Raw genomic sequence first — 10779 nt, forward strand, 5'->3', positions numbered from 1 at the left:
AGCAAGTCCAGTTGCTCTCTTCAACCAACCACAGATTACTATGTACCTGGATGACTGAGATTCTTCACAGATACACCTTGTCCAAGGCATTGCACTATTTGACGCTTTTCGGCAGCAGAGAGATCCTTTTTCTTTCCCATATTGCTCGAAACCTGTGACCTGCTTAATAACGTGGAACGTCCTTCTTAAGTAGTTTTCCTTTAATTGGGTTCGCCTGGTAGCCTGGCAAGCCAGACTAAATGTGAATATTTAGCCTGGTCTCGGTCGTAGACATTTCCGAAGGGTGTAGGAGGAACAACCCGCTGTCTTTCAAACTGTCTCTGTGCGTATAGGCCAACGCTCTGACCAATCAGCGCAACAGTGACTGTGACGTAGTCAGAGTGACAGAAAGCAGTGGGGGAGGCCTTGAAATAAATAATTTTTCAAAATGCGTATTAATTAATAAACAGGTTCTAGATATTAAGAAGTTTGGAGATAATGACCACAAGTTTGGAGTCTGTACCACATACTTAACATACACTTTTTTTTTCCAAGTGTTTTTCAAGGGTTTGCTTAAACTGTTTGAGAGTTTTTATTTTTATTTAGTGGTGTTTGGTGAAATAATTTCCCTTAAATTTAAAATAACGGGAAAATAAGAAACAATCAAAAAGTAATGTTTCAAAGCTGTTTATTAATTCTTCGTACTGCACAAACTAGCCCCATCCTTTTGGCTACGAGCGGAGCCAGCTGGTAGATCAGACTTTTGCCATAGCCGGTCGGCAAAACAGCGAAAACGTCCTTCTTGAAAAGGAATGAGCGGAGAGCCTCTTCCTGCTCATGTTTCAACCAAAACTCCAAGTCTAATTCTTCTAAAACTGATTCCAAAGCGGAGTCAAACGCGCGCTGGTCACTAGCCGTAGCCATCTTTCCTGCTGTGCTGTCTCCAGCGTCGCGCAGCCTTGTCGTCACTCCTGCAAAAGCCCGCCCAAAGAATCCAAACAAAAACCTTGCGTTGTGATTGGCGGGCACGATTTGATGCCCGGGGTGTGTTGTTGATATGGTGCGAGGCTAGACCCACTCATAGGCAAAAATATTTTTGGCCGCTAGGCGGGTGGGTCTAGTTTACTAGGCTACTCGCCTGGCAAACTAATTATCACAGGTGTCTGAGATTGATTTCAGTGATCCAAAGAGGCGTGAGACACAATACCATCCATGAATTTAATTGAAAAACAAAAAATTTAAATCTTTGACACTCAAATCCAATTTGCATAATAATTTTGGAACGCAGTGTAGAGCAAAAGTATTGGTGCCCTGACCTTTTTTTTTTTTTAAATTTGCATGTTCATCCAAACACAGCCAAGGGTGCCAGTATTTTATATCTCATGTTTAAAAAAAAATGTACAAAAGAGGACATGTGTAAAATTTTCCAGGCGTATTTGGGAAAGTGAGGTCTGTCGTGTCCGCGTCGCGCCTTCCATAACCGAGTCACGGATCGACTGAGTCACCGCAAGAGATAAATAATCAGCTGCAGAAACTCAGCCGCAACTGAAACCTGCTGACTTCTGAAGAGATTCTCAAGAAATCCATCACTCTCTCTCTCTCTCTCTCACACCTTTCAAAACATTACTACAGTGTTGTGCGTAAGTATTCACCCCTTGATCTTGCTATGTTTTAACCTGGAACTCAGACACAAAACCTGCCATAGTACTGATATGGAAGGGAAACAAACAGTTTATAAAGCCACATATTTACAAAAAACAAGACAAAAAAAAAAAAAAGGTTGTGCTTGCATAAATACTCTGTTGCTGTGAAAGCCCTAAATTAGCTGCTTTGGTTATAATTCCCATACTCACTCGTGATCTCAATGTCAGTGTAAATAAACCTGTTCCTGAGCCCAGAGTTTGTTAGAGAACAAACCCAAACACACAGCACCATGAAGAGCCAAGAGCGATCGAAACACGTCTGGAAAATTATTAAATCAGGGTCAGGTTATTAGAAACATTCAGTAGGGTCGCCCAAACTATCAGCAATAAAAATAGTGCTGTATTAAGGACTATTCAAAAAAAAAAATCTATAATTTTATTGATTAAAAATTTAACAGTGATTTTTTTTGGGGGGGGCGGGTGGAGGAATCTATTAAAAAAGTACAGTTTTAACAATTTTAAAGCAAGAAAAAAAAAAGTTTGCGCCGTCACTGTACCATAAAATAATTAAACTTCGAGTCAGTTTGTAATTCAATTTCTTCCCCCAAATTATAATCTCTGTGCTATCTCGGGTATAATTTATTTATCACAATATCAATATTACGTCACTGGGACAGAGTCATCTGAGATAATGCACAGAGAAAATTAATCAGAGAAGCAACCAAGAGCCCATGGATCTCTCTGAGCGTGATGCTCCCACCACCACGCTTCACAGTCAGAATAGTGTTCTCTTGGGGGCGTCGTGGTTAAGGCGCCATACCATGAATGCGGGCGACCCGGGTTCGATTCCGGCCCGAGGTCATTTCCCGATCCCTTCCCGTCTCTCTCTCTCCCGCTCATTTCCTGTCTCTACACTGTCCTATCCAATAAAGGTGCAAAAAGCCCAAAAAAATATCTTTAAAAAAGAATAGTGTTCTCAAAGTGACGTGTGTGGGTTTTTTGTTTTTTTTTAAATCTGATAACATTAGAACGAGCGCATTAATATAAAATCATGCACAACTGTCAGAGTTACCGCTATAGAAAATTAATCAACACCTTCTGATCAATCAGAGTCCAGAATGCAACAGCAATGTGGAGAAGTATGATGGTCGAGAAGTTATTTATTTATTACCTGTTTAAGGATTTCAACTGAACAAATACAAACATATGAAACTGATTTTATGTGAATGTAACAGCAGGCTGATGTTTCTGTGTGTGTGTGTGTGTGTGTGTGTGTGTGTGTAAAAACCAGAGCCTCAGAGGCGTAAACACTGAGAGAAGCACATGATTTCTGCCCGGAAATGTTCCGAAGCATGACATGTTCAGCTGTTTCTAATAAAATCCCATAATTGCATCACAGCAGATGATATGACTGATTGATTACTGAGAGATACCGAGTGCATGGCAAAATCAATGTGTGATTAACTTGGGTTTCACTCACAAAAAAGCTTAAAAGAAGCTTGTTATGTTTATTCGCTGCAATAATTGTATAAATGACTGTACGGTAAGGATAAAGAACCGCACGCTCAAGCTGACAAGTGGCAAGCTGCTTCAGTCGTCAAGTCAGTTTATTTATGTATCGCTTTTAACAACAGACATACTGCAGTGACTTGATTGTGGGCGTGGCCAATCTTTTTTTTGTCACAATGGTAGCGATATGTATATTACGGCTAACCAGGTGTACACTAGGGCTGTAACGATACACCCAACTCACGATTCGATTCGTATCGCGATTTTTGACCCACGATTCGATACACCCACGATTTTTTTTAAATGTATTTTTAAAGTAGTAAATTTGACTTATTAACATTTACTTACTTACATTAACTATTTAATAACAAATAATTCAGACCACTGCAGAGAATGAGTAATATGTATGCAAAAATGAACAAATGTATATCCAAAGATTGTTTTATTTCTCAAAATAATACTGTTGAGCCGGAAGCTCTGGTTTTCTCGGTTCTGAAAAAGTCATTTTTCCAAATCGTGTAAATCCGTTAAGATTTTTTTTTGGGGGGGTGGCTCTCTCACTGTCTCACTCTCATAGGGCCAATGATTTTCTGTGATCACGGAAAACAGATGGAAATTACGGAATTTTTATGGTGAAACATTGCTCGCGTGTTAAAATGTAACTGCCGCAGAAGGCTTCCGCCCAAGCAGACATGCCTTCAGTGTTGCCAGATATTGCTAACGTTTTCCACCCCAAAATATGTTCAAAACCAGCCAAAAAGCACCTAAACCCGCCCAATCTGGCAACACTGCATGCCTTTCCGGTCAAGTGATTGTGACTGGCTTGTGGCAGACCTAGCCAGCCAATGAGCTGCTTGTTTACAGATTCGCTCCCCGCGTCGCAACCAGAATGGCGACCGCTTAAAAGAAATGAATGCTCTGCCAGTGGCGAGTGTGGACGTTGCGTGACTCGCAGAAGATTGTCGCAGGTCGGCGAAAAAACGACTTACTAATAGATATAAAAAATAAAAGTAATTTAAGTAAGTTTAAAATGTAATTTAAATAAAAAGTAAAGTATTCATAAATTGAAGTTTGGAAGCACCTCTGTTTTTGGGCTGAGGAGAAGTTTGAAAGGGTGTACCGCGATTCTGCCTTCTTGTATCGCGATACGGATCGTGGCTCTGCGTATCGCGATTTCAATACACATATTGTTACAGCCCTAGTGTACACAAATTAAATAACACGCTAATTAGTGTAAAGGCTGGCTGATATGGCGAGATGTTTGGTAGCGTGATGGAAAAATGGATATTTTCTGATTTCGCAAAATATACTTTGCTGATTTTCATTACTAAGGTTGGAGCTTTACTTCTGGCACCTCGATCACTTGCTTGGAGGGAGAAAAACCTTTAAAAAAATATTTAAAAATAAATTCCAAACGCCACATAATAATACACAGAAAAATCCACTTGCACCCCGTCCAATCACTCATCTCCCTCAGCCATCCTGCCGCCGCCCCCCCCCAAAAAAAAAAAACGAGTCTTACCACCCCAGACTTATCACTACTATCCAATGTATGCAGAGTTAATACACCGTAGTGCCATCCTGGATCCAGATACCTTGTCCTAGGAAGATCAATAGATATAATATTGCAATATCTCAGAAAAGTGTGATATAATTTATCACAATATTCATCATCATCTCCTCTCCCAGCCCTAAGATGTACTTAACGTCAAACTCTGACATGCAAAAGTATGAGATGAGATCTTTGAGAGTGTATAGCCAACATAATTTTAAAAAAATGTCTATAAAAAGAAATTAACATTTTAAAAGACTTTTAAAAATTCAATAAATATTTTATGCCAAGTTTTAATGCGAAAATCACCTACGTTTAAGTTCCAATTGGTTTGTAATTATAAATAAAACCTAATAAAAGAAAGCAGGTAGCTTAGAAGCTCTGCGAAATATAATTTATTATGAAATCTAGAAAATAATCCCATCTGAACCAGGGTTTAATGCTGTATGCAATTAGGATACATGTTGCCACCCCTGGGTGTGCCCCTGCCACCCCACCAAAAGTTCACCCTGCCCTATGATGGATGTTTGAAGATTCTGAGTCATGTAACATGCAAAAGGACATTGATTTTTCTTTTCTTTTTTTTTTGAATGCACAACTGACATAAATATTGCCACCCCTTGGACTGACTGATAACCCAGCCCTGTGATGTAGCTCTAAAGGTCAATAAATTCAGTGGCATGCATCTGATACATTTATCAAACATCTAGAATACATGTTGCTACCCCTCCCTTAGAGTGCTCCTGCCACCCCGTTACCACCCTACAGAAAGTTATACTGGCCTTCCCTGTGATGTTCAGTATGTTTGAAGGTTCAGGGTCAGCGACATAAAATAAGAGCCTGATATTTTTTAAGTGTGTGTACCCTACATACCCGAACCCCAAATGGTGGCTTGTGGGTCAGGTCCAGCCGACAAGAGCCAACTGTCTGGCTCACGCTGACCCATTTGCACAAACACATCCGTCAGGAAACGTTAAAGGAAATATCTTGCAAATAAACAAATTGCGCTAAAAGTTGGTCTTTATGTCTGTCCTTTATTTAAAAAAAAAAGCTGCATGTTGAATTTGTTCTTAACGATATAATCAGTAAAGTCATGAAAATAGTCGGGACTATTTTGTCAGGGAGGCCGCCGTAACTCCATCGTGCGTGATGTCATTTTCCGCGAGCACAGCAGAGGTGTACAAGTGCATGCTGTACTCGACTATAGTGTAATATTATGGTGCAGCGTATTATGGTCTCCGTCAATTTGTTTGCATTTCTCAACAAAAATTACAGCAATGCAGGATTAGAAAAGGAATCAGAATGAAAGTAGTGGCTAGTTTATTTAAAAAAAAAATTATTTTATATACAAGACCTGCTTATCTTCCATCCGTTTGATGCGTGACACGGTGTGCTGTCGGTGTTTTGTGGTGAAACAAAGTCGGGATCGCGTCTGGCTTCAGTTGTCGTTTCTGCCTCGTGTCTCGCTGCTTCCCAGTGAGTTTTTCATCCAAGTCCTCCACAAATCCACAATCTTCTGTAAAATGCTCACTGCACAGTTTGCTGCTTTTTCCAGGAGTAAAGTTTTCTCGCTTTACTTGACGAAGCCACTCGGACAAACGTCTCGGATCCAGGACGGAATGAGGAAGACGTGCGGAATCCTACGTCATGCAGCGCCGCCTTCGTTTTTATCTCCTAATACATCCATCCAATATATCTGGCTAATCCAGTACGGCCACGCCCGGGGAAATGGCCCAACGGACTGATGTTACAACTTTAATATGGATTTTAAGCTAAAGCCCGCTTAATTTTTTTCATCAAGAACATTTTGTATTAATGTATAATGACATTTCATAACCCCGTCATTTCAAAGTTCCCTGGTTAATCACTTTAAAGAAAAGGGTAAGCTGCGCTGGTCTACTTTATTTTGATCTCATCCCACACAATACAACTGATCTCTGACCTGCACTGTAAAGCGTGCATGGATATCAGAAGATGTGCACACTCTCTACGGTCCTTGACTAGCTAGCTAAAGTCGCTCGTCATCTTCGCCTGTTATTCCCAGGAAGTAAGAGATCATCATTAACGGTCCTGAACCAAGAACAACACAGCCTGCATGCAAAAGTCACAAAAGCGCAAAGCTGACCAGCAAAAGTGGCCATTTTGAACTAATCAGTTTTGTTTCATTTTATCGGACCGAGCCAGAGATATACATTGTGCATCAGGTATGTCAGTGTATTTTCATGCAGTGATGAACTGAAAATCTCCCTCTGTCTGTCTGTCTGTCTGTGTAAATATGTCCTCCAGTCTGACTCTGTGCTCACAGCCTCACTTGACTCTTCTCGAGATGCTGCTGTCGACATGGAAAGCTGTTTGGACACGTTGCAGATGTTTGCACCATTTAACAATCATCACGAATGTAATTGTTGATATTCAGATGGACAGTATATACATCAGGACATTGCAGTTATCTTTTCCTCAGGATATTCAGTCCTTTCCTGCAGTGTACCATTTACTGTAGTGCTACTGTTAGTCATTGTTTTTGTTGTTATTAGAAGTGCAGAAAAAGTTTCTGGTTTGAGTCAGATATAAAAAAGGTCTATGCATGTCGATGTTTATTTTTCAGTGTTCATTGATGTGTGAGAGTGTTTAACTCTGGACATTTTAGCTCTTAGCTTGGCATGCTTGACAATTTTCTTTCTGGGGAAAACTAAACTAATTGGGGAATTCTGGCCTACATAATGAAATATTGCCACCCCTTAGAGTGCGCCTGCCACCCTTTAGAAAGTTATTTCACCCTGCCCTATAATATACTTTTGAAAGTCCACAGACAAACGAGGACTGTGATATCAAATACAATGAGGATACATGTCACCACCCCATCAGGGTGCTCCTGCCACCCCATATAAATTTGTATCTTGCAGCCCTGTGACAGACCTCTGAAGGTTTCAAGATATGCAAAAGACATGCAAAATAAAAGTCTGACATTTTTTTGAGTTTGTATACCGTACGTAATGAAACACCGCCACCCCAATGCCACCCCATATGATGTGCATGATGTACATGAGAAAGTTAAAGTCCGGGGACATGCAAAAGGAGAATTTGATATCATTTGCTTGAGAGTGTATAAACAATTAGGATACATGTTGCCACCCCTTAGAATACTCCTGCCACCCCAATACTACCCAGTAGAAAGTTACGTCTCAATGACAGTGCTGTAGTTTCTAAATCCAGAGAAACTGATTTTTGAGAAAATTTGAGTGTGTATAGCATCCATAATTAGATGTAGCCACCCCTTAAGACTGCTCCTGCCACCCCAATGCACCCTGTAGAAAGTTATATCATCCAGCCCTACAATGTAGCTCTGAAGGGTCTAGAACCATTTACCGGCATGCAAAAGAAAGTTATGCTTTTTTTAATGGATGTATGACGTACATAATTAGATGTTGCCACTCCTTAAGACTGCTCCTGCCACCCCAATGCCACCCTGTAGAAAGTTATATTGTACAGTCCTATGATGTAGCTCTGAAGGTTCAAGGTTCAGTGACATGCAAAACCAAGTTATGCGTTTTAATGGATGTATGACAGAAATAATTAGATGCTGCCACCCCTTAAGACTGCTCCTGCCACTTCAATGCTACCCTGTAGAAAGTTATACCATACAGCCCTAAGATGTAGCTCTGAAGATTCTAGGTTCAGCGGCATGCAAAACCAAGTTATGCTTTTTAATGGATATATGACATAAATAATCAGATGTTGCCACCCCTTAAGACTCCTTCTGCCACCCCAATACCACCCTGTAGAAAGTTATATTGTCCAGCCCTATAATGTAGCTCTGAAGGGTCTAGAACCATTTACCGGCATGCAAAAGAAAGTTATGCGTTTTAATGGATGTATGAAAGAAATAATTAGATGCTGCCACCCCTTAAGACTGCTCCTGCCACCCCAATGCCACCCTGTAGAAAGTTATATCATACAGCCCTAAGATGTAGCTCTGAAGATTCTAGGTTCAGCGGCATGCAAAACCAAGTTATGCTTTTTAATGGATATATGACATAAATAATCAGATGTTGCCACCCCTTAAGACTCCTTCTGCCACCCCAATACCACCCTGTAGAAAGTTATATTGTCCAGCCCTATAATGTAGCTCTGAAGGGTCTAGAACCATTGACCGGCATGCAAAAGAAAGTTATGCTTTTTTAATGGATGTATGACGTACATAATTAGATGTTGCCACCCCTTAAGACTGCTCCTGCCACCCCGATGCCACCCTGTAGAAAGTTATATCGTACAGCCCTATGATGTAGCTCTGAAGGTTCAAGGTTCAGCGACATGCAAAACCAAGTTATGCTTTTTAATGGATATATGACATAAATAATCAGATGTTGCCACCCCTTAAGACTCCTTCTGCCACCCCAATACCACCCTGTAGAAAGTTATATTGTCCAGCCCTATGATGTAGCTCTGAAGGTTCTAGGTTCATCTCATCTCATCTCATCATCTGTAGCCGTTTTATCCTGTTCTACAGGGTCACAGGCAAGCTGGAGCCTATCCCAGCTGACTACGGGCGAAAGGCGGGGTACACCCTGGACAAGTCGCCAGGTCATCACAGGGCTGACACACAGACACAGACAACCATTCACACTCACATTCACACCTACGCTCAATTTAGAGTCACCAGTTAACCTAACCTGCATGTCTTTGGACTGTGGGGGAAACCGGAGCACCCGGAGGAAACCCACGCGGACACGGGGAGAACATGCAAACTCTGCACAGAAAGGCCCTCGCCGGCCCCGGGGCTCGAACCCGGACCTTCTTGCTGTGAGGTGACAGTGCTAACCACTACACCACCTGTTGCCACCCGGTATGGCTAATTCCGCGCCCTGAAGACTTTACCTGCAGTAAACCAGGCAGTCCATGTGGTTGATCTCCTGGTCGGACCGGTGTCGGCGGTAGTCCTCCCACAGGTCCTTGATGGCGGTGACGGATAAGATGAAGAGCACGGGCGCGAGCGCGAGCACGGGCTGGAACGCGTTCACCACCGGCACGAAGTTGAGCAGCGCGATGAACACGAAGTAGACGTTGGCGAAGCGGTGGAACTGCTCGAAGAGGTTCTTGGGGATGAAGGAGAGCACGGTGTACTTGGTGGTCTTGATCTTGTTGTTGGCGTACAGCCGGTTGGGGTTCGGGTTCTCCGTGGCTTTGCTGTGCTGCTCGTATAAAAGGTTCGCGTGCACCGTCCTGGTTTTGCTTTCTTTTTTACTTTTCCGCTTTTTGCGCTTTTTCACCCCCGCTCCGGGCTCTTCATTCTCGCGCGCCATGGCTTTCCCAAACTTTTTCTCTTTCTCTCTGTCTTTTTGTCTCCTTCTTCCTAAGTAATCATGCTTTTCCTTCTCCCAGCGTTGACATTCCTCCCTGACCCCTTCTTCTTCATCTTCCCATTTTCCGCTCTCCCATGGTTTCTTTTTCTCTCCCGACTTAAAGTTTCATTGTTGCATCTTTTTTCCCCTTTTCTTTTTTCTCTCGCGCAGTTGAAGATGCTTTAAAGCCGAGCTCGTGCCGTGTGTTCCTGCGCGTTAGGCCCGGCCCTGCTGATCTCCAGCACATCTGGATACACGCCTCCAGCCGCGCGCGCCCATCCACATGCGTTCACGCGCGGCGGGTTTTGACGCAGCTTCTGCAACAGGCGGTAACTCTGACGTCACAGTCCCCAAACAGGCCCCGCCCCCATTCGTGGAGTTTCTCGAAGTGGAAGTGCCACGCGTTCTGACCTTCTCCTGATCACATCCTGATCACTGGCTGCCTTCAGCTCTCAGCTCAGACCAGCAGCAGAGTCGCGGTTCATTCGCTTCCTGTTCCTTTATTTATGCTCACACAACTAACTGCTCCTGATCCAACAACTTATTTCAACATCTTTAAACTTCGACTTTCAGCTGAAGTTCCTGTTTACTTTCATTTTTTGAGTGATTTTTTTTTTTTAATTCAGTAAAAAAGCTGACTTACTGCCTTAAATCTGATTTATAATAAATACTACTGGTATAGATTTTTAATAAATATTATTGATCCTCATCATAAACTTCTCATCAAATTTTAGCGTAAACTTTTACATTTAAATTT

The 10779-nt window shown here is 42.1% G+C and overlaps 1 protein-coding gene across 2 annotated transcripts in view; it reads right to left on the minus strand.

The window, feature by feature from the left end:
- atp10a (ATPase phospholipid transporting 10A) overlaps window positions 1–10239 on the minus strand; it is a 138434-nt gene extending 128195 nt beyond the window's left edge. For both annotated transcript variants that reach the window (XM_060920173.1, XM_060920172.1), the window contains exon 1: window positions 9559–10239. In XM_060920173.1, the coding sequence (XP_060776156.1) occupies window positions 9559–9983 (425 nt within the window). In that variant the 5' untranslated portion in view covers window positions 9984–10239. The remainder of the gene's footprint in view (window positions 1–9558) is intronic.
- Between the last annotated feature and the right edge of the window lie 540 nt (window positions 10240–10779).

The sequence above is a fragment of the Neoarius graeffei genome, chromosome 4 (genome assembly GCF_027579695.1).
Source record: "Neoarius graeffei isolate fNeoGra1 chromosome 4, fNeoGra1.pri, whole genome shotgun sequence".
Lineage (NCBI taxonomy): Eukaryota > Metazoa > Chordata > Actinopteri > Siluriformes > Ariidae > Neoarius > Neoarius graeffei.